Source organism: Silene latifolia, chromosome 8 (genome assembly GCF_048544455.1).
Source record: "Silene latifolia isolate original U9 population chromosome 8, ASM4854445v1, whole genome shotgun sequence".
Taxonomy (NCBI): Eukaryota; Viridiplantae; Streptophyta; class Magnoliopsida; order Caryophyllales; family Caryophyllaceae; genus Silene; species Silene latifolia.
In genome coordinates, this window is record NC_133533.1 from 55,920,490 (window position 1) to 55,946,650 (window position 26,161).

Here is a 26,161-nt window from a genome sequence, read left to right on the forward strand (position 1 = left end):
TGTGCCAACAATGTAGGGTAAGAGGGTAATTCATAATCTTTTAATTATAATAATAATAATCAAATATATCAATACTAATTAAAATTAATCTATATCTAATATAGTAATATAATAATATTATAATTACCATATCATAACAAACTATTCTTTATCTTCATCACTAACATTCAAATGTATCATCACTATATCATACAAAGTATATGTATGATATTAAGGGGCAAATTAGGTCGCGACCTGATTTTTACAATTCTTATCAATATTACGGCCATTTTTACACTACATGTCTCCATCCTCTTATAATTGTTTCAATATATGTATGAGATTGGTCTTTCTAAAGAAAGTATTGAGCAAACAATGAATTCATCATCAATTCTGAAATTTTTTATCCATTGATGCCAAATTAATGGGATGAATTTGACAAATTAAAGTGAATCAAGAAAAAGCATAAAAAACGTGAAGTTCCTAAATTTGCCAGGATATTATTGTTACAATTATTTAATTAACATTAAGTTCCTAATTTGCCCCTTAATCCTAATTAGTTTGAAATTCAAATTTTGATGGAGGGAAAGCAAAATATCTAAATAATTTACAATAATAACCCGGGTGTCGCTCAATTTGAGTCACACCCGGTGTCGTCATCTCCTTTTCCAATAAAAATTTGATTTTTAGTAGTTTGGGTATTTCACGAACTATTTACTAAGTTTAGGGGTACAAGTGATATTTTTGAAAACCAAGGGGTACCACGTAGAATTCGAAAAAATACAGGGGCACCACGTAGAAAAACCCTAAAATAAATTAATCTTTCTCAAATCTTATTTTTTTTAGGTTTAACCTCAATGTATTAAAATAAAATACATACAATTTTAATTATACGGAGTAACTAATAAGTGATAATTAGTTATGCATGATCAACGTTTTATAAATAATTTTGTAAGTAATCAAATATCATATTAATTAAAATAAAATGTATTCGAATAATGTAACAATCAACATTAAGTTCTTAAATTAGATTTATGCTCCAAATTAGTTAATATATGTTCAAAATAATGTGAATCTAATTTTAGGCACTTTTCAATTTTTTTATGTATATCGTGTGAAATTTATGGAGCAAACATATCAGTTTCAAATTAAACTTATTCGAGTGTTTGGGTTGTGTCTTGCATGTGTTATGTGTCAAACATATCTATTAGAAATTTGCACTTTTTTTTAAACAACTACGGAGTATATATAATGATGTTTAAGATTTTACCTATATATAAAATAGGGTAAACATTCTCAAATATTATTTTTTAAGGTTTAACTTCAAAGTATTTAAAAAATACGGAGTAACATATAAAATATAAAATATTTAACTAAAAGTAATATCTAGTTAGCCATAATTAATCAATATCGTTTTATACTTGACGTTATTCTCTACTCCCGTAACTACTATTCTTACTTTCACTACTCTTCACGTTATTATTACTAATACTTTTACTATTTTCGTTGTTAGTACTGTTATTTTTACTAATCCTATTGTTATTATTACTATTTCTAATACTCACCTACTACTACAGTTTTTTTTGAAGGTATACTACTATTTTTATTACTACAGTTTTTAACTACTCATGTTGATATTATTATAACATTTTTGAAATTATGATCTACAAAACTATCAACCAAATTATGAGATATATTTATTAGTTTTTCTGTAATGCTACTTTCACCGCTTGTTACTTTACTTTCACTCCATTAGCCGTTACTATTGTTACTTTCACTATCCCGCATGGCTACTGAAAATTATTCTACTATTGTTACTTTACACTTTTTAAAATATACCATTAGCCGTTAAACTCAATTTTATTGTTACTTTCATTTATTATCCCATGACATATGGACTACTAGTGTTATTTATTGAAAATAAATTAAATCATAGAGATCACAAAAGATGGATATTGAACCTAATAGATGTTATCATCTTTTTTAATCACTTAAAGAAAGTATAAAGTTTAGTAAATTTAATTTTTATGTTTTAAAAAATGTATCTTATTCCAATTTCCCCTAGAAAATAAATTAAATCATAGAGATCACAATGATGTTATCATCTTTTTTTTATTAAGGAAAGTATGTAAATTCAATTTTTTCATCTTATTCCAATTTCCCCAAAATATGACTGCACCCTAGATTATAATTGCCTTTTCTTAATCAGTTACTTTTCTAATATTATTATAAAGTATATTATGAACTTTTATACATTTAAAACTATATAGTATAATGAAATATTATATATTGTCCTTCATTAAAGTACTTAATTTTCGGTTTATATACAGTATTTTATGTATAATACTCCGTATTAAATTAGATTAGATATCAATGTGGAAACTTGATGATTTTAGATTATTTTCATTTCTTAGTTAGCATATAAAAACTGATCGACCAAAGTAGAAGATCCTTGCAAGTCGAAAGTACCTTGTTTCAATATATGTGTTTTAGCTAAACTCCTCTTCAAGCTCACTATGTTGCCATTTTTGCTTTCTAAGTTGCAACAATCGGGGTCATTGTTTTCACGTAATTTTTTTTTCCTATCAAAGTTTATAACTACAAAATTTAGCTCTACATATACTCAAATCTTGGTTTCACTCCTGTCTACAAGTTATGTTTTACATTATCTGATTCAATTTTAACACAATATTTAACAATAAGGATCAAAAGGGCAAAGTAAATAAAAACAAATTTAGCTACATTCGATTGCTTTTCAAAAGTAAAAGAATAAAGACAAAAGACCAAGAACAAAATAGTAAAGATTCATTGAAAGACAGAGAATAATAATAACTAAAGGAAATGTCTCAAATAGAAGAGTGGCATGAACAGATGTAGTTTATTGATTCCTTGCCAAATTATCACGTTCAAAGATGGATATTGAGCCTAATAGAGTCCTTATGTCATGGGATAATAAATGACAAGTTTGGTTACGCGTCCAAGTCATTACCTAACGCCTAAAACCGAGTTTAATTGATGGAAAATAAAGTTTAGGGGTACACCTAGTGATAATGACAACAATTAGGGGTACCATGTATGTTTTAAAAAGTGCAGGGGTACCATGTAGAAAGTCAAAAAATTGAGGGGTACCAAGTAGAATATCCCATCATTTTTTCTTCTAAATTTTTTAGAGTTCTTCAAGAATCAACCTCATCTTTAAAATTGGGAAAAAAAATTTAGTGTTCTCAATATTGGACAATGACACATGAATTACTTGAACAAAATTTTTTAACAAATCGGGGCCTCGTTTTACAGTTTTGCCCAGGGCCTCAAAATGTTCAGGATCGGCCCTGCTCTCATCCCAAGTAATGCATTATCTCTCTATGGACGTAATAATCATCCCTCACATCCTCTTTAATTTTCACCCTTTACAACCACCATTAACCACCAATCTTGTCCCATTTATTCTTGTTTTATCTTCCATTACTCTCTTAATAATTACTCATATCCCGAACAAGCCCTTAATATATTGCATTTTTTTATACAACATTTCTTTTCGTCTATTCCGATGTGATATCATTCTCTATTTCTCTAGTATCCAGGTCTCCAAAGACAGTGGCGTATCCACGGGGTGTGGTGGATGCACCTGCATCCCCCCTAATTTGCAAAATTTAGGTTTTAGTTTGAGTATGAGTCAAGAAATCTTCACTGGTGCAGCCAATTTCTATTCTATTGGTCATGAGTTCAAATCTCATAAGAGTGATATTTACACTTTTATATTTAGTCATAAACTTGTTTAGACCCCGTACAATAAATGCACTGTATATATAATTATTGTCTTTAAAAATAAACTACTTATAAAATAGTGATATTTAATTAATTGCCCATATTTCTCATTAATGTATTTTGCTTTGTTGACAATTAATCAAGAGAATTGGGTAATGTGCTGAAATGATGTATTTTAATAAAATATTTTTTTACCACAAATTTAATGATTTCACTTTTTTAATTCTCTCAGTTTTTTTGGTCACGAAAGTAATAATAGTGAATTACAGTTTTGTTTTATATGTACTCCGTATGTATCAAGTCATTCTGAAATAATAGTATCAATAAAAGATTTAGCAATTTATAGTATTATAAATTATATTTAAATTTTAATTAAGAGATTAAAGTTTAGAGTTAGGTGAAAATAATTTAATTTGATAAAAAGATTAATTTTAGTTAAAAAGATAATTTAGTGAAATAAAATGTAATAATTATTAGTTTCCTATTTAGGGGGTGTTTGGAAAACAGCATATTGACCGAATTTTAGCATATTCAAGGGTTTTAGCAAGTTTGACCAATCAATATGCTAACTAGTTTAGATCCCACGCAATGAATGCGCGGTATTTGTAGAGTTTTTATTTTTAGAAAAAAAAATTAACTATAAAACTATTCAAAAAATTGAGTACTGTCATAAAATGTACTTCATATTTATAAACAAAATTAATGAAATTTTTTTATTAGCATATCATTTAGATACGATTTAGCATACAAAGAACGAATTTTTTATTATAAAAATATTACGAAAAAATTTTTAAATAAGGGATTATATCAAAATAGGAAAGTAAATAAGAGGTTTTATCAAAATAGGAAATGTACTTAGGGGGAAAACTTGAAGTTTTTCCTATTCTTTTAGTAAATAGAGGATTTTAGTGTTTGGTAAACAACATATTGAAACAACATATTTGGGGTCAATATGTTGTTTTACAATATGCTGCTTACCCCAGCATATTGGTTAACATATTCTAAAATAGGAAATTTTACTCCATTTTACAAAGAAAACTTGCAATCTACTAATCGTAATCTGTCAATTACCAAACACTCAAACTAATTCTGTTGATAAAATTTGCCATTTATAATATGCTTTTGTAACCTGTTTATGTTGAAATTAATCCGCCGCTTACCAAACATGGCCTTAAAGAATACACATAATTGTAGTTACCTTCCTTATTTTAAAAGATACTTTTTGAAGGGAAAAATGTGAGAATTCCTAATCTTTTAATAGATAAGGGATGTTATCCCTTTAATGCTATTTAATGCATAGTTTTAGACTTTAATTCAACATTTTCATTGTTTCGCTACATAGTTATGTGTTTATTTTTATTTTTATTTGTTACTTATTAGGTTACAATTTTTATATAAAATTTGTTGTTAACGAAATTAATAATTAAGGTGGTAGTTCTAATGTTCCGACTTTTAAATATCCTCTTATTTATTAACTTATAAGATACAATATTATCTATTCAAATACTGTTTTTAACATAAACAATAGTATCATGTTATTGGGCTCCAATTTTTCGGATTGTCATGGTGTCCTTCTAAGGTAAAGAATTATTACTCACGATTTTTTTGTGTTTAAATTTTTGTTCTTGTCGCTGCTATCATTATTAATTTGCATCATCTGTGTTCAAGTCCTAGATACGCTATTGTCGAAAGACAACTTATTATAAACCCTTTTTTTGTATTACCCGAAAGACGTGTACCGTCACAAATATTTATAAGACCTGTAATACCCGTCCTTTTAGGGACCCGTTGACCGACGTTGACCGACCTTAGACACCTATCTTAACCTTCAGAAACCTTACAAGTGATGACTAGTGTCGATATAAGCTTTGGTTGTGTGTTACTCGATTTAGCTGAGGCTACTCGATCGAGTAACTTGGGAGCTCGATCGAGTAGGGTTCACTCGACGAGTAAGTTAGTTACTCGATCGAGTAACGAGTTTGCAGCGGGGATTTATAAATCGATAATCGTGAAACCCCAAATCATTTTCCGCACCTTCTCCCTAAACCTAGATGCCGTCACCTCTTTTCTCCTTCACCATAATCCTTGCCTTGCGGTCCTTGTGGATGATTACACCATGGGGATGGGATGATTGAGTCGGGTAGCGGTCTTGACGCCGGATTGCTATGTATAGGTATGTTATCGTCATCATAATCGTCATCGTTGTTTTCAGTTAGGTTTGTAGTGGTAGTGATGGATGGTTGTACTGTTTGTATAGGTGTGTTGCTTGGTTGATTGGTATCATGTGATCGGACACGTAATCGCCGCGGTTTGCTAAAGGTAGGTTCGCCTACTCAGTACTGCTGATTGTCTAGAGTGTCTGTTGGTGTGGTCTGGTTGATGTAATGTCAGTATTGTTGATTGAATGTGGTAGTTGGCTGGTTTTGTGTTGTTTTGATTATCGTTGTTGTGGTACAGTTGATTGTGATTATTTGTCTATGGTTCTCAAGGTGCGTCCTCGGCTGAGTGGAGTCACTTGTGGTAGTGGCTTCACGCCCATAGTTCGCCCTCCGTGGAACCCGCCACGGGAGGGGATGTGCACATTAATGGACATGGGGTTTATCGCTCGGATAGATGAGCGGGGCTTAGGTGGTAATGGCTGCGGTCCCCCATTGGCAGGGCTGGTCCAGTGGATAGTCAGTGATGGGGGTTGGTTGGAGGAGATGTGGTGTGTGTGTTGTTGTACTTGTGTTGTGTCTGTTGTTGTATGTTGTTCCCTCAGTTGCTGACCTTGTGTGGTTTTGTTTTATTGTTTGTTTCTGTTGTGTCTGCCGTGATCCACTATGGTGAGCAGTCAGTATTAGCAGGTTGTTGTTTGGATGCTAGCTGGGTGCTTGGAGGGACGAGTTTATCACGAGTCACGACAAAATTAGTTCACATAGTAGATAGTGGTTTTGAGTTGTACCTTTCATACCGTCTGTTGTTTGTAATCACTTGTAATTTAATTTAAACGTTCTTTTATCGACATTTGATTATTACTGTCCTCGGGCAACCGAGGTGGTAACGCCCTTATATGCTAAGGAAGGTTTTGTTAAGGGTCTTGAGCACATGGGAGTGTTACAAAGTGGTATCAGAGAGACGATTTTGGAACCTATCACAAATGAGCCCAATGAACGTAAAAAGTGTAATAAAATGAACCTGGTATATTGGGAGCCCCAGCTGATGCTAGATTTTGGGTGAGTAGGCGCCCTCATTTAAAAATCATGGCCCCATTATGCTTAAGCCAGTCACCGATCATGGGAATATTAAGTCGGGAGTTCTGTGCCTAGTGTGTATAATGGTTATGTTAGAAATATCTGTGATGGAGTCTCTATTAAGGTTAGTATGTGTAATTGTGATGAGAAACTGTGATGAGAAACTGTCCGTGGTTGAGTAGAAGTGTGTATGGAAGTAATGGAAGTGGTGAAATGTTTATAGTTCGTAGCAGTGTCGTGTGATGTGACGATAATAATGTTTCCTAAATCGTTCTATGCGTATTAGTTATAAAGGAATTGTGAGTCTTGCATGTGGTGATGATAGTAAGTAGTAAGTTTTGAATTAGTTGTAACGTTTGTTAAGTAGTAATTGGTAAGTGTGATGGATGAATGGTTGAATGCTTTCATGATATAGCATAGTAAGTTGAGTAATGTAGTTGATAATTCATGGTGACTTGATTGAATTATTAACAAACTCGGATAATAAATGATGGTTAAATGTTAGATGAATGCTTAGAGTGATATTATTATAAGTTGTATTATTGAAGTTGCAAATGTATGATTAGAAGTAAAATAGTGTGATGAATGTATACGTGGATAAGCTAATAGTGTGGTCAATCGTTTCTTGTAATGTCGTTATAAAAGGAAGTGATATGTATCTTGGTTGAATGAAACCGTTACGTTGCATTTGAGTAGTAGTAATACGTCATGAATGAATATAATAATCTGTGACGATTTCCAAATTTATTTTGGAATCGACACGAGTTGTTGTTTTGCAGGAACCGTTACTCAAATTCGTAACTTTTGACCTCGTTCATAATCTTGTCCGACCAAGTAAGAGTATCTACTCCATCGAGTATACCTCATTCGATCCAATTAGGAGGTTATAACATCGGAAAAGTTGGATATGCCAACGGAAACTCGACCAAGTAGCTCCCACTCGATCGAGTAACCTACTTACTCGATCGAGTAAGTGAACAGTGCCCGGGTTTATACGGGATTCATATTCCTTCTTCTCTATTCTTTTCTTCTTAATTCTTCATTCATCTAAACCCTAAGTCCCCATATCTCTCTCTTTTTCTCTCATCCTTGTGTGTTGGTGCTTGAATCTTGGTGTTTTTTTGCTTAATTCATCCTCTTTCCTTACAAATCATTCAAGGTAAGAATGTTCATCCTATTTCTATGTTTTTAATTGATTAGAAGCATGTAGGTTGTTGGTATTTGCTGAAAATTCGATCTATATGTGTGAAATATTGCTTATAATTGTTGTCACATGATTTACTTGCCTTGATTTGTTGAGTATTGATGCTAGATATACAAAAATTGGATCAATTTGGGGGTTTTGTATGCACCGAATTTTCTAGGGTTTGGAGTTATAAATTTATTTTTGATTGTCTTTTGTATATAAAAGGGGGAAAATTAAGTGAATTTTGTTATGGGTACCATGTTTAGTGTTGATTTTGATGGTTTTTACTCAAATTTTTCCTTAAAACTCCGTATTAAAAGTGCTCCAAACTGAAATCCGTCCTACATTCTTATGAAATTTGTCTATTTGTGAAACTATTTTGGAAGTGTAATCTTTAAAATTTGTAGTTGGGTTGTTAATTGATGTCATAATTGGCCATAATGTTGTAGCTGTGAGACCGTCTACCGATCTTTTAGGAAGTTATAATTGCAATTTTTGGATTGTTTGGTGAAAGTGTGTACATAGTGATTCCTTTTTCCCATGTCTACATATGAAAGTTTATATGTTTCAATTAAGTGTTGTTTGCGTATCTAAGTTATGTGTTGAAATAGATGCCGAGACCAACTGTCGGAACCCGCCAAAGTAAGAGGGGGAGGGCTTCTGAGCCCGAGGTAGGCGAGGGGAGTGGGGGACCTACGATCCCAGCGGTACCCGAGTACCCTTCTGTTGTTTTTGTGGACTTTACACAGAGAGATGCTTTCGTGGCTTTGCAGAGGCGTCGTATGAGACCCACCCGTTGCATTGATACTACTCTCTTGACTGACCTGGGGATTGAGACTAATGTGAGGCACATCTTCGAGACCTTGGGTATGACTGGGTTGTACCTTCTTCGGAAACACTCTTATGCTTTTATGACCCTTGAGTTCGTGAGTTCTTTCAAGTATGATGCGGTGGAACAAACCGTTGAGTTCCGCCTCATGAACACCAGTTTCTTTCTGACCATGGACATGTTTGCCACCCACCTCGGCCTTGCTAGACCTGCGAAGAGAGCTCTTAGGAACATCCCGACTGAGTGTGGAGCTAGTAGCCTTATGCCTTGCTTTACCGGCAAACCCGCCCCCACCTCTAGCAGCATGTTGATTAATGATGTTCAACATGTCACCCTAAAGATCTTTCTTCGTGCTTTGACCTGTTTGCTTTATGAGAGGAAAGATGTGAGTAAGCTTAACTCACACGAGGTGATGTTGCTTGCGGCGTACCTTAACCCCATCCGATCTCAGAGAGTCACCTTCAGTGCCCCGGACATAGTGTGTGCCAGCTTAGCCTTGATGGCCTCTTCTGACGCTCGTTTTCTGAGTTGTGGTGCCATTGCCACTTGGTTGGCGGAGAGGCTTACTACCTTTGTGGCCTCCTCGGCCTATACACCCTTGACCCCATCGGTGCCTACCTTGGATCGAGAGTGTAACACCCGCGAATTTCCCACTTTGACATTTAAAATTTATTAAACCATTTGATTACTTTATTTTATATTTTTGAATTATTCAATTTAATTAATTTTATTTCAAACACGATCTTTATAAAAATAATATATAAAAGCTCATTTATATAGAAATATGTATTATTAAATTATATTCTTGAGGCATAATATATATAAGAATAAATGTATACGTATTTTAGTCGGACAGTAATAATAGTGATAATAATAATAATTTCCGTCTTAAATTCCGTCTAACATTAGACCGCCATATTTCAATGGGGAATCTTATCTAAGCGCGGACCAATCGAAAAGTGACAACACGCTCACCTACCCTCTTACACTCTACCTTTAAATATCTCTTTTATACATATTTATATATTATTATTATTATTATTATATATTATTATATATATACTACAAGTACTATTATCATTATTATATTATTGTTGTTGATACCTTACTGCGTCCCCAACCCCACACCCCCCACTCTTTCTTCTTCCTTTTCCTGCGTAAAAACACAAAACAACAGCAACAACCAACAACCATTTCCCGTCTCTTTCAACCTCCATTTTCTCCCTTATTTCTCAACCAAACTCCATTATTTTTGTACCATTAGCTTCCTCGTTCCTTCCTCGTTCTTTTAAGGTAAGAAAGTCTTGATTTTGTAGTAGTTTCGAAAGTCGCCGTCTTATGAAAGTATTCGTTTTCTAGCCTCTTTATCTCGTTTTCTCGCCCTTTAATGAAGGTTTCGAAGACCCGTGTTTGGTAGAAGGTTTGCTTGAGGATTTAAAGTGTTTCCGAGGTAACGGTGATAGGTTACTCGACAATGAGTCGATATTCCACCCCCTTCAACTCGGTTTTTACACTCCTTTGTCGTAAAGTTTTATTCTTTAATTGTTTTTGATGTGTAGTTGTTGTTATTAATGAATTAGTTGTGTTTAATTTCCATCTTAACCTCGCCTGAAAAGTCGTCTTAAAATGAGTTGAAGTAGACTGTTTTGAATTGCATTTTTGGAGCTGTGCAAGACGGTTTTTGCGTTGGAATTGGACTGTTTCGGGACTCAGTTTTGGGACGGGTAGAATGGTGTTCTTCGGTCTATTTCTGGGCCGTCGGAGTAGAGACTGTGTGGACTGGTTTACTGGGTATTTCGAGTAGAGATGGCTCATCTTCGGTCTGCTTTAGGCGTGAACATGTAGTAGCTTAGGGCGTGTGATACTTTGTTTTGGGTGGGCTTTGAATGAGTATTCAGGACTGTTTTGGACAGTCGAGATGGCAGGTTGCGGGTGGGTGTCGTTGGTCGGCGTTTGTAAGTTAGTTTGGGTCATTTTAGGCGTATGAATATATGTATATATGTATCCGTCTCAAGCAAGTTTATATGTCCGTCTTTTGTTTCACATGTTGATTGACCCGCGTTTGGTCACGGTTTTGTGGCGGTTTTTCGGACTGTTTGGCAGCCGTGAAATGGGTGGTGGTGTGGTCGGTTTTGGTATCTTTTGTAGCGCGGTTTATGTGGCCATTCGAGTTAGCTTGAGCAGTCGAAATGGAGGTGTCGGGTTGTGGTCATGGTGTGGGAGTCATACCTTTCCCTTGCCCTCTTGTTTGAGTTCCTTAAACAATTTTTGTGAATATGTATTTTTTTTGGGCTTACCATACTCTTTTGTTGGGCTGACTTAAAGTTATTGGGCCACACTCATATTATGAGTACTTTCGGCGCCAATTTAGTATGTATGAATCGTTTAAATTCCCGCCTCGAATTATATAACGTAATTCGTTAATATCGTTCTTTCACATAATTATTTTGTTGGCCTCATTTGATTTAGTTTGTTGGCCTCATTTGATTTTAGTAAATGGGCTAGCTATATTTGGTAATTTGGGCTAGTCATGTTTATAAATTGTTTTGGCGCTAGTTTGGTTTATTTAAAATATGATTAAATAACCGTCTCGTATTTTATATAACGTAATTTGTTAATATCGCTCTTTTACACATTTATTTATTTGGGCTTGACTTGTTAATCTAATTGGACTTCTCATATTTATTTATTTGGTCTTGCATTGCTAATTTAATTGAAATTGTCTTATTAATTTAGTTGGACTTGTCAAGCTTGCTTGTTGGGCTAAGTTTGTTATATTCATTGGGTTTGTGATGGTTCACATGTTGGGTTCTTGTGATTTCTAGTATTGGGCCTCGCATGGTTTGACTATTGGGCTCATGAATGAGTCATGTGGGCTTGGTCACATATTATTCCGTAATTTCATATAACGTAAATTATTCGTTGTCACTCATTATATTTTGTTTAACCTGCATGATAAATTATAAAATGAAATATTCATTTGCATAAGACAAGTATGAGATATTTATTGTTAAATAATTATTTGTGAAGGGTCATATTCTTGATAATGCCTTGTATTGTTCTGTTGTGAGAGTCTTGGTCCTATCGGATACTAGGGGTGAGCTATAAGCCCTCTAGTTGCAATATGATCGTCGGGATTGATGTTCCCATCCGTACTTATGGTGAGATGCAAGCCATAAGTATGAATGCGACATTAGTAATTCCGTAATGTATGACATTCTATCGTGTTTATATTCGCATGATCTTTCCTACTCTTATTGTGACTCAAGTGTGACATTTTACATTGTGTGACGACTTGACATTCCTTATTTACCCTTTCGCACCTTTGGTTACGGATATGTGTGCCATGTTTCCGGATTGGGTTATCCTTCCGCCTCTTCAGACCTTTGGTTACGGACTGTGTCCCATGTTTTCGATTTGGGGTTACTCGACCTTTGATTAAGGTCTGTGTGCCATGTTTCGAGTCTTGTATGCGGATAGGTCACCGCATGTCGAATCGGGTGACGTCCATCCCGAGAGTCTGGATCCAGGTTTAGACTAGGACCGTATTATGATCGTCGTCCTACTAGGAGGTTGGAGTCTAGGATGTAGTCTTGTGTGTGGTATCTCGGACATGCTTTAAAGGTAGCCTCTGAGCCGGATACTCCGTCTACACTTTGTGTTGGTCTTACATTTGTGAGTCGTGTCAATATGAGTTGGTTGACTTGGTTGTTCTATGCCCTTGATTACATATTTATTCTAATATATCATGCCTATTCTATTAAGAAAGTATTATGCCTGTCTCATCATGATTATTCATTATATCTACTCGTTCTTTATTGTTCATATATGTTGCATGATTAATATGTTTAATTAAGTGTTTGTTACTTGCATTTCGACATATTGTGGCTGGGAGAACCTTGAGTCACTCCCCACTGACTGTGGCGTTCATGTTTATATGAATGACATGTGGTGAAGATGCTTACGTGGGGAAGACGTGTGGGCTAGCGAGAACTAAACCCTTGGACCTTAGTTTGCTAGTTAGAAACCCTTTATTTGTTTATTCGTGGGATATCTTTTCCCCGCTTGCTAGACTTGGGTTGTAATAACTTAAGTCTGCCTATTATTGTATTTGTTTCATTTCGTTTTTGGCACCCACGTGTTAATCTTTAACTATTAATTTAAAAGTTTTTAAAATCTCCTAAATTTCCGCTATGATTTATTAGTCATATTTTCCGCTTTATCGCGGGGTTTCAGAGAGAGTACTTTCTTGACATCAAGTGGTTGAGGACTTTGGAGGGTGGTGGGTTAGCATGGAGAGTTTGGGGGATGAGTTGGATGCGGATACCTGCTCCCCAACACCTTCCCGTGACCGAGCCTTTACCGGCGGCAGTGGTGGCTACCGATTCTGATGATGATGAGGAGGAGGCTCCTGAGAGGCAGCTTTACCTCATCGACCCGGATATCTTAGAGGTGATGCCCGAGCCGACGAAAGGGGATCGTGCTAGACTTAAGGATGCCCAGCCTAAGGTAGGGAAAGGACCACGACGAGTGAGGAAGAGGGTGGCTGAGACTCGGCCAGAGCAGCCGGTGCCCCCACAGTACCAGTTTCCCGGTTACCCTTCCTTCTTCACCCCGAAGATGAGAGTGAGCGAGCTCACGGAGAGGATGTCTGCTACCTTGACGCCCCGGAACCTCCATGAGATGGCGTATGTACAGGGCATCGGGACTGAGGCGGCGCAGCCGGTATGGTGGAGAGGCGTTGGGGATGACAATGGGGTTTTCCACTCTTTTGGGGTTGAGCGGTCTACTTGGGGAGAGCCTCAGTCATATCCCTACGGTTGCTTAGCCCCATGGCGTATGGGAGCAGATTCCGGCGTTGGTGAAGTCGCAGGTCAGGATGCAGCTGGAGCAGGCACGTCTGGAGGTGATGGTGGAGACGATGTGATGGATAAGCAGGCTATGATTTGATGTCTGTTTTGTTAGTCTTGTTTTATATATACACTTTTCTCATGGATTTGTCATATTTCGTACTCGGCTTGATGATTTGTTGTTGATCGGCACTTGGTTGGTAGTATTTTATTTGACTTTGGTTTGTTTTTCGCCCATAAGGCCGTATTTTAGATGCTTTTCAGACATTGATGCAGGATTTTATTGTCGGGAACACGTTTCCGACTCGTATATTTGTTGCCTTAGATTTTAATAGTGACGGATTGGGGAAAATATGACATGTGGCTACTCGATCGAGTGCCCCTCACTCGATCGAGTAACTGCATGGGTGATGTCTGGGAGTATTCTGATCTCAGTTTACTCGATCGAGTAACTTATGAACTCGATCGAGTAAGCCCAGCTCGATCGAGTGCCCTACGAACTCGATCGAGTAACACTGTTACAGCTGAATTTCATTTTAATATTTGGTGGCATCGTCATGGTGATAGTTGTTGTTATAATATTTCTTGCTGTGGGTATATTATCTCGTAGTATTGTCTCAACGGTGGCTATACAATGTGCATATTGGTATGATTTATACAACTTTCGGTGGTATTTATAAAATTTTGTATGCTAAATCGTTTTATCTCAGGTAACATCATGTTCAGTGGTTATAATCCGCATTGCATAGTCTAAATGAATGTGTAAGAAGTAATTGATGTCATGGCTGCTAGTTGATGATAGTATATCTCGTGGTGTGATTTCCGTTTTCGATGGTTTCGTATTTATATGAGTCAAACTTGTGTAATCTCCAGAAGTATATTGGTTAACACGAGGCAAGGCTTGCATTGCGATTTGTAAGTAATGTCAATGTGGAATAATGTATATCGGTTTTTGGGGACAGGGAAGTTGTTTGATGGCGAACTTCGGGGACGAAATTCCTTTTAAGAGGGGAAGAGTAATGTCGCAAAGGAAAAATGACGTAATTGTAACAATTTTATAGTATTTTCGTGATATTTTAGAGTATTTTGAATGATTGCATGGATAATGTTGTAGTGGTTATTGTGTAACTGGTGACAGTTTATAATTGTTGAATAGAATAGCATGTTGTTAGATCTTATTTTCTATGAGTCGTTCAGTATGTTGTCATGGGAATTGGATGTTATTAGCAGTAGTGGAGTTTCTATTAGTAGAATTGTGTTGTGTGGTTAAAGTAATAAAGTGGAATGAGTAATGTATCGTTGTGAATCAGTAGTAGGACTGTGTTTTGAGTGTTTTGTAACTGTTTGTTGTTGACAAGAAATTGATGAAGGAATACTCTGATAGTTGCGTTGGTTTACATTTGAGTAATATTATGTAGTAAGTGCAAGTGATAGTCGAATTAGTCGTTCTTGTGGACAATGTGTGTTCGGTAATTCAAAAGGAAGCTGGTGATTCGCTGAAAGTCATGTTGTGTATTGTGTGCTAAGTTGGATGATGATGATGTCTTATGAACATACATAGTGGGATGGTATTTCTAAACGAGTATGTTGACCTGTGTCGGGTAAACGGTGGTGTTGACCTTGGTTCCTTTGTCTGTGTGCCGCGGGGGAGGATGAGTCAAACTTCGGGGACGAAGTTCTTTTAAGGAGGGAAGACTGTAATACCCGTCCTTTTAGGGAGCCGTTGACCGATCTTAGACACCTATCTTGACCTTCGGAAACCTTACAAGTGATGACTGGTGTCGATGTAAGCTTTGGTTGTGTGTTACTCGATTTAGCTGAGGCTACTCGATCGAGTAACTTGGGAGCTCGATCGAGTAGGGTTCACTCGATCGAGTAAGTTAGTTACTCGATCGAGTAACGAGTTTGCAGTGGGGATTTATAAATCGATAATGGTGAAACCCCAAATCATTTTCCGCACCTTCTCCCTAAACCTAGATGTCGTCACCTCCTTTCTCCTTCACCATAATCCTTGCCTTGAGGTCCTTGAGGATGATTACACCATGGGAATGAGATGCTTGAGTCGGGTAGCGGTCTTGACGCCGGATTGCTATGTATAGGTATGTTATCGTCATCATCATCGTCATCGTTGTTTTCAGTTAGGTTTGTAGTGGTAGTGATAGATGGTTGTACTGTTTGTATAGGTGTGTTGCTTGGTTGATTGGTATCATGTGATCGGACACGGAATCGCTGCGGTTTGCTAAAGGTAGGTTCGCCTACTCAGTACTGCTGATTGTCTAGAGTGTCTGTTTGTGTGGTCTGGTTGATGTAATGTCAGTATTATTGATTGAATGTGGTAGTTGGTTGGTTTTGTGTTGTTTTGATTATTGTTGTTCTGGTACAGCTGATTGTGATTATTTGTCTATGGTTCTCGAGGTGCGTCCTCGGCTGAGTGGAGTCACTTGCGGGAGTGGCTTCACGCCCGTAGTTCGCTCTCCGTGGAACCCGCCACGGGAGCGGATGTGCACATTAATGGACATGGGGTTTATCGCTCGGATAGATGAGCGGGGCATAGGTGGGAACGACTGCGGTCCCCCACTGGCAGGGCTGGTCCATCGGACAGTCAGTGATGGGGGTTGGTTGGAGGAGATGTGGTGTGTGTGTTGTTGTACTTGTGTTGTGTCTGTTGTTGTATGTTGTTCCCTCAGTTGCTGACCTTGTGTGGTTTAGTTTTGTTGTTTGTTTCTATTGTGTCTGGCGTGATCCACTATGGTGAGCAGTCAGTCTTAGCAGGTTGTTGTTTGGATGCTAGCTGGGTGCTTGGAGGGACGAGTCTATCACGAGTCACGATAGAAGTAGTTCACATAGTAGATAGTGGTTTTGAGTTGTACCTTTCATACCGTCTGTTGTTTGTAATCACTTGTAATTTAATTTAAACGTTCTTTTATCGACATTTGATTATTACTGTCCTCGGGCAACCGAGGTAGTAACGCCCTTATATGCTAGGAAGGTCTTGTTAAGACTCCTGAGCATATGGGGGTGTTACAAGACCAATTAATGTACTAAAGAGCATATAAGTACTAGTATCATTATCTTTTCAAATTAAAAAAAGTCAACGCTTAGCCCGACTCTTTATTTTTGTAAAAGCTTTTATATAAGGGTAATGCTAAATACAACCCAGTCGGTTGTATTTAAGCATTAAATACCTTCTAATTTGGGTATTAATTTAGGAATTAAGAACTAAATTACACATTAACCAATACAATTAATGCATATATTAAGAATTTATTTCCTCTTTTGGTTTCTTAAATACAACCTACTGGATTGTATTTAGCATTACCCTTTATATAACTATATTTAATAAAGTCTAGTTTGAATGTCCGACCCCGTCTAAGTTGCCTATTCTTAATTGTTTTTTAGTAGTATTATATTTTTTAATTGAAAAGAACTAAATCATAAACTAATTTGCGTTAAGTGAAGTAAACAAAACTAAATTTAATAAGTTACACAAGACCAACTAGTGTATTATATAAGTATCATTTATTAAGTATAATTTGTTTTTCGCAAGTAAAGAAACTCAAAGCTTAGCTCAACCTTTTATTTTCTTCTTTTACAGAAGATAAAACTGCTCCAAAATAGATGTTGATTTTGTCAATGTTAAAAATAAAACCATGACACTCTCCCAATTTCTCTAAACTATCCACCACAATAATTATAGAGGGTGTATCACTACAATGAAGATCATTAGACATCAACAAAGATTGATGATTGAGGCCTAGCTTATAGGGTTTAGGATGGAAAGAGAGTTGAACTAGCTAATTTGAAGATGACTCTTAAGTGCCAAGACAAGACCTTCATACTTAAGACAAAAATGTAGACGGGATCCGCAACAACCATTTCAACGGACATGCGTCTTTTTTATTTTCCAATGGATTTTGGTGTATTTTTAAACAACTTTTAGCCCCTTACTCACCCCTTTTTTCTTGTCTTTTACGCTCATTGGATTGGTTTTTGACGCTAATCCCTTCCTCTAGTGGTATTTATTTTTCTGATGTGAGACAATTCTACTATTTATATGTAATATATATTCATCAAACTTGCATTGTTTTTCAATGTGGACAAATAACATACTCAGAATTACACCATCTTTTTTGCACTTAGTTCAACATCCAACCAGATCCCGAATACCGAATACGGACAATTGCTACTCATTATATCTAATAGTTATATTTAAATTTAATAATATGATCGAGTACTCTCCATTAATATTTGTACGTTTTTTTTCTTCAATATTTTTTTATCATAATTGAGATACGGAAATTTCCCGTGGTACCCCTTAATTTTGTCAGATTTTCCATGTTACCCCTACTTTTAAGAATCTGCCTATGGTACCCTTGAGGTTCCATTTTTGTCCCCATGGTACCCCCTAATGTAAAGGCTGTTAAATGGACGTTAAGTTTGATGGCGTGATAATAAAATAACAATTAAAAAATAATACCCCTTTTATTGTTTTATTGGTACGGATATCTCTCTCTTTTAAATGAAAATTTAATTAACTATATCATTATAATATTGGAAATTTCTCATGGTAACCTTGAACTTTGATAGATTACACATGGTACCCCTAATTTTAAGTTTCTACAAATGGTACCCTTGTGTTCACCTTTTTCTTTCCCAAAATACCATTTGACAACTTCCGTCATAACGTCATTACTCCTATGACTTGTGACGCCTTTTTCTTTTGTTATTTATTACACAAACACTTCATCATCTAATTCCTAAATCCATATTTTATTTAATAAACTAACATTTAATACCTAAATAACAAAACACAAATAGCATGACATGCTCAATTACTCATCTAGTTACTCATAGGAGTAATAGCGTTATGAAAAAAGTAAACACAAGGGTATTATATGTAGAAACTTAAAATTAGGGGTATTATGTGTAATCTACCAAAATTCGAGGGTACCATGAAAATTTTTCGTTATAATATTGACCATTTTATCGCTCTTTCTTCCACCTAAAAAATGTTACAACTTTAAAAATTTAACATTTAATTCAAGATTATGTTTAAAGTCTCTTATATAATAAGTATACTTTGAGAGATTCAATATATTTGGGGTGATACCTAAGTTCCAAGGATAAATCCTATTTATCATGGGATCACCCCACCTTATAATAATCTTCTAATGTGGGACAATTCAACTATTTATACGTAGTATATATTTATCACACCTACATTATTTTTCAATGTGAGACGAATAACATATTTAAAAGTACACCATATTTTTTGAACCTAATTCGACATCCAACCCAATTTAATAATAAGCAAATATTATATTATCTATTAATATTCATATGTTTGTTTTCTATTTTTTTTATCATAATTAAAATATGTGCAAATTATATGAACCTATACTCTAATGATAGATTTTTTAACATAATTCTAATTATATTATTTAAATGTAGTATATTTATCACACCTACATTATTTTTCAATGTGGGACAAATAAAATCTATAGGTTAAAAATATAATGATATAAACTTTTAAGAACTCTTCAAGACAATACTTAAGAGACTCAAAAGATTTAGGGTTGATACCTAAGTTCCAAGGATGCCTCATATTTATAATCATAGAATCACCCACCTTATGCTATATTTCGATGTGGAAAAAATCTATTTTTTATATGTAGTATATTTGTCACACCTATATTATTTTTCAATGTGAACATATAACATACTATGAAATACACCATCTTTAATATGTGCAAATTATATGAAATCTCTCTCTCTCTCTCTCTCTCTCTCCATATATATATATACTCTAATGATAGTATTTCTTACCATGAATCTAATAATATTATTTTCATAATTTTTTTACCGATATTTTGTTGCCAAATGAAATGTAAAAGTTTTTATATAAAAATTAGAAACATCACTTGAATATAAAATAAGAAATACAGAGTATATATTATAATAACTAAAAGATTTTCCAAAGATTAACTTAGGTTAGAAATCATTATTGTAGAGACAGTAATACACACTCTTTTAAGAGCTCTCTCTGACAATACTTAAGAGAATCTAAAGATTTTGGGTTATGACTTCTATTTATAATCATAAGACCACCCTGCCTTATGGTAATCTTCCGATGTGGGACAATTCTAATATTTATACATAGTATATTCACCACACTTACATTACTTTTCAATGTAAGACAAATAACATACTAAGTACACCATTTTTTTTCGCACCTACTTTGACATCAACCTGATTTAATAATGAGAAAATATAATACAATCTACACTCTAATGATAGCATTTTTTTGTCACAATCTAATTATATAATTTTCATACAATACTTTTTTGTCAAATGAAATATAAAGTTTTTATATCAAAATTATAAACATCACTTGAATATCACTTGAATATAATTTAGGAAATATATATTATAATAATTTAAAGATTCTCCACTTTATTTTTACATCAAAAATTATTATTTATGATACTTTCCTAAATTAATTTTTGATGACGTGGACGCTCTCAAATCGCTCGAAAAAATTCTCTTTTATATTTAGATATAGATTCTCCTATTTTGTTGGTATCTCTAATCTTCTTTGTTTCTTCATTAATTTTTATTTACTTTATCAATTGTGTAGATCAAGATTTTTATGAGTAATTTCATGTTTAATCTACATAGTTTTGTTGTGGTTGTCCTAACTATGAGTGAGTAGTATCATACTAGGATTATTGAGGGATTATGGGTGTCAATTAGGGATAATCTATATTGTTTATGGGTGGATTGATTTTGGTTCTATCTCTAGTTCTTGCACATGAAATGTTTGATTGAATAAATCCTCTATTTCATCCATTTATTACATGCTAGGTTTTAAAACTTTTAAAACAAGACTTTTTTGTTTTGTTGCGGAACATAAAATTGGAATAAAGTTTTGTGATTAAGACAATTTAAGTGTTTGGTAATCCTTAGAATTTGGAATTGGAATTGTACTCAATACGTTATCAATTCAATCTTATTAAATTCTGGAACTCTCAAATTCTTAACATATAGTAGTCATTTCAATTCCATCACCATTACGTTTTTTTTTATGAAAATTTCATCGCAATATTCTTATTTATGATATTTCTTCCGCTCACAAATATATTTCGTGACAATGTTTTTTTTTTTCAAATAGAAAAAGGTGATGACCTCGTCCCATATTCGTCCAACCCAATTCCAATTCCAATTTCAATTCCATGGATTTCCCGAACGGATTTTTGAATTTGTATTTGGATTTGTATTTAGAATTGAATTCAAACATTTTGATTTCTACAATTGAAATCATGGCAATAAAATCAATTTATGTTTTCAAACCTAAATTAATTTTAAGAGCATGTAAAAAATACTAAATTTTGTTAGACATTATTACTTAACACACTCTTAATTTTCAAAAACACCGCCTTTATGCTTCTTTTCTTACGATTCTTAAAGTTAATTCTTTTATCTTATCATCCTTCACAAAAATACTTCTTTTGTTAAAAATTGCCGAGTAGCACTTTAAAGCTTTAACCTAAAAAAAGTGCAACATTGGTTATTTTTATTTTTAAGACATACCCATCTTTTTATCTCATTTAAATTCTCGTTCCTTTTTTTATGAAAAATTCTGCAATAACTTTCAAACATCCAATTGTCATAATTATGAATAGTTGTGGTGTTGTGATGCACCGTAATACTATATATGCAGGATGATTCATCAATTTTAATAAGGCAAGAGAATATAGGGAAATTGAATTGAGAAAAAATTCATCGGCACGGATGGTTGCTTAAATAGCACCTTAGTCTAGGATAAATGTGCAATTTTCGTTAGATATTCTTAGCTAAAATAACTTAGTTAATAATTTTAGGTAAAAACATATACAGGTAATAAAAAACCAATCTTCATAGTAATAAATGTGAACACTAACCATCTAAGGTTAGCGACCCCTTAACTATAAATATAATCAATCACAAATTTTTGTATAATACGTCTTTACTTTTTATTAAATCGTGGTATTTTTATTAGTATATTCATTTTACAAAACTTGTATATAAGACGACGTTACGAAAAATAACTGAAATAGAATATTATCCTGGCAAGTCAGCAACCTAAGAAGTACACAAAACAAGCACACTAAAAAGTACTAGTCCATAAAACAGAAAGAGGACAAAAGAACAGAAGCATACCCTTTAGTGGAGAGTTCATAGAGCTTGCCTTGAGCGGACATAATAAAAACACCAACATCCGCATCACAAAGCACAGACAACTCCTTAGCCTTCTTAAGCAATCCGGTTCGCCTCTTACAAAACGTCACTTGCCTATGAACCGGGTTCTCTATCCTTTTTAGTTGCACCTTTCCTCTTGCCATTTCTTTTTTCTTCTTTCCCTTCTAAAAATGCTAAAAATAATATTCAAACAATATCTCACTTCTTATTTTATTTTTTTGTACAGAAATAACAAATCTTGCAAAAATAATCGAAGATTAGTTAATTAAATTGAGTATTGTGAGCTTAATTAGCCAACAATCCCCCACTAGTTTAAACTAGCTTCGAGATTGTAGCCTCTAATATTTTGTTTTTTGAGTTTAGTCTCTAAATTTGAGAGCTTTGTTCTTTCATTGTAACCTCTTGAAGCATCTTATATACATCGCATCTAAAGTGAACAATTAGTTTTTTTTTTAAAAAAAAATTTATGAGCTGTGTGCTTTTCACTTTATTCAGGTGTTTAATTTTTTATCGCTAATTCTCCTTTCAGACAAACTATTCGCTTTGAAGTTTTTAGACAATCTAATATGACCACTTTTTTTTTTTTGTTAAAATGCCATCATTTAACTATAAATGTTGAACCTAGTGTTTGTTGTTCAGATACTTTTTTGTTAAAAAGCGGTCATATTCGACTCTAAATAAGTCATATATGGCGCGATTGAAATTTTCAGGCAAAAGTGAGTAGCCTGAAGGGTGAACAACTGTTTTTTTTTTTAAAAAATATATATTTTTATGGTTATCTTCAGTCGTTAATGCTCTTCACTGCTGGCTAACCATGACTTAGTGTTTTATTCCGATGCTTAGGAATTACATACAGAACGTACCTAATTGTTTATTTTTCTTTTGTCGTTTACGTTTTCTAACTAATGAAACACACGATTTATATTTTGTACGATAAAGGTAGTGGCCGGTACCCAAATCACTGGGATGGAGCCTGGAGGAGTATAATTTAGGTAGCATCAAAACGGATACGGACATGTGATACAACATCTCATAAAATATAGGATATAAGACACGTTATTTTATTTAATAAAATATATACATATATTATAGTTATAAATAACATATTATCTATCTATATCTATATAATTAAAACGCTACCTTAACCCATTTAATTTTATTCCACATCATCTTAACACATTTAATTTTATTTCACATGGGATTTGTACATTCATTAATTTCTATTATTTTTATCTATGGAATAATAATTAAATTTATACAACACAATATAGTTAAAGGCTAAGTAAAGCATTGACATTCTTATAATTAATTTTAATTATTATTTGATTATATAAAGACTATATGTTAGCGATATATTAGTTAGCATAATATTAGCATAATATTTGCCTAATATCTCGAGTATTTGTTACCTAGATTAGTTGTTATTCCCCTGATTTTATGGGATTTGTTTGGTAACAATGTACTATATATGGCTATGCTCATTTACGTAATGAACAACACAAATTCTTCTACCATCTTCTTTCTCCGTTTCCCTAATTCTTCTGTCCTATTTCTTGCATTATCAACATGGTATCGAGCCGGTTCTTCCAGGTCTAAAATTTCGTATTTTTTTCTTTTCTTCTCTATTCATCGACATGCCTGGAGTCGAAGGCGTCGATCAAAACAAAACAGAATTCAAAATTGATCCTTTATCCCCATTTTACCTTGGATCTCATGATATTCCAGGGATTAAAATCTCTACTGTTTCTCTCACAAGTTCCAATTATGAGGATTGGAGTCGTGATAAGCAAGCAATTCCAATAAAGCAGCTCAAGCAATCCAAATAATTAAAGCAATCCGAAGCCGCTTATAATTTCTTCACGAATCGATCTATCATAAATATTATAAATTTTTCCATCAATTATTAATTATTACCTTTCATTATTAATTACTAATTTATAAATTATATTAATTAATCAAATTATTTATTATTATTATTATTATTATTATTAAAGGTCCACGTATTAAAACCCGATTCAAATATAACCCCGAGTCACCAAAGAAAAACCCACTTAAAACCCGTCACAACAACATCCAATACCCAAAACCCGCGTCCAAAATAAAAGTATAAACTTTACAAACACTTAGTCAAACACGGTATAACCCGTGTCTCACACACTACCCAAAACCCGTATCAAACGCCTTCCCACGGCCACCACAACCACCACCCGTCCTGACTACCTCCTCCCTACACCACCGTCCTCCCAAACACCCACTCAACACCCATCAAACAACCACCAGCAGCCCAAAAACCCGTGCCCTAACTCCCTTCTCCACTCACCATTAACAACCAACCACCCACCTCCACCGTGTATAAAACCTACCACCACGACTAATACAAAATGCCCTCTCCCACGCCCGAGGCAACTACCACAGCCACCCTTGATCCAAGGCGGTTCCAACGGTACCATCCAAACTCACTATTGGTCAGAAACTCATCCACAGTAACCGTCCCAACACAGCCACGACACTATCCCCTGTTTTTCCCTGTTTTGCGAAATTCCGGCCAACCACCACGCTAACCACCATCCCAGACCAGCCTACGACCACCACTATCACCGACTAACCCCCACGAACCCAACCAACCCAGGCCCGAGTCAAATAAGTCACGGGTAGGTGTATAAAACAGGTTTCATGCGAAAACAACAACTACCCTTTTCCCGCAACTCCGGCAAGGTAACCACCCAATTCACCGCCTTTACCCATCCCTGACCACCGACGGTGTCCTACGCAGCCTCAGGTACCATCCTAACCCAACCCACGTCCATCACGATTTGCATATGGGTTCAATACAGTATAGTAAACGTGTTAAACAACACCCGCAACCACCACATAAAACCCCCTGAAAACACCCTCTCCCGTCGGTCAACGGGGGTCTGGCCATTCCCTGATGTCCCACGGTCAAGGTCACGGTCAAAGCAAGTTATATGGTGGTCTAGTTTACGAGTTATAACATAGCAAAGTATATACATGAGACGGTCTGAGAATATTACCTTAAGACGATAAAAGACGATAAATTCCTTGCTATTCCCCTTGCTATTCTCCCTCTCTCTCTTTATAAATTATTTTCCAGAGTTGTTGAATAATAAGGACCATTGTTTGAGGTTTAATCTATTTATATTGGTAGGTTAAGGTTATAAGGAACCAATTAGGAAATATAAAATATAATAATTATTATTATTAGTAATTATCCGATCTCGACAATTAATCAACCAATTTACGCAACATATATAGTCGACCCAAACCCTATAGCGCATGACCCAACTCTAGTCCCGTCTTTCTTTATTATTTTATTTATTTAATTACCGTCGCATAACAAATATTATTACTATAAATACAATTACTATTATTATTATTATTATTATTATTACTATTCTTATTATTCTTATTATTATTATTATTATTATTATTATTATTATTATTATTATTATTATTATTATTATTATTATTATTATTATTATTACTACATAATAATCATTCACTATTACCATATAAATTATCGTATATTATTATTACCCAATTACCATTCCGACCCATTACTCTATTATTTTATTATTTTATTATATCATTCCGTCTTATTCACAATTATTAATTATAACCGTCACAATCAATTATTCGAATTACGTAAATTAGTTATATAAACTTCACTAAACTACGGGTATTACAGTCTTTCCCCTTAAAATGAACTTCGTCCGAAGTTCGCCCATAACTACTACAACAACACGTATAAACATCTACACAACTGAGCACCATCCAACTTATAGTAACATAATTATCCGTTTACGATCATTTACGATTATCAACTACATCAATCTTATCACAATATATCACAATAATAACTCGGAACATTTGTAGTATCACATCCCTTCCCCCTAAAAATAAACTTCGTCCTCGAAGTTCGGGATATCAAACAACAGAAACAATAACCCATTTATCGTAACCTCGCAAGAAATGTAATACACATTGTAAATTAAGACATCTACTATTTTTAACACAACATCAATTGATGAATAAATTATTAACAACAATCTCTGAATTACCT

The 26,161-nt window shown here is 34.4% G+C and overlaps 1 protein-coding gene across 1 annotated transcript in view; it reads right to left on the reverse strand.

The window, feature by feature from the left end:
* LOC141596871 (agamous-like MADS-box protein AGL12) overlaps nucleotides 1-22,467 on the reverse strand; it is a 54,264-nt gene extending 31,797 nt beyond the window's left edge. The window contains exon 1 of the mRNA XM_074417140.1: nucleotides 22,042-22,467. Coding sequence (XP_074273241.1) covers nucleotides 22,042-22,223 — 182 coding nt within the window. The 5' untranslated portion in view covers nucleotides 22,224-22,467. The remainder of the gene's footprint in view (nucleotides 1-22,041) is intronic.
* Between the last annotated feature and the right edge of the window lie 3,694 nt (nucleotides 22,468-26,161).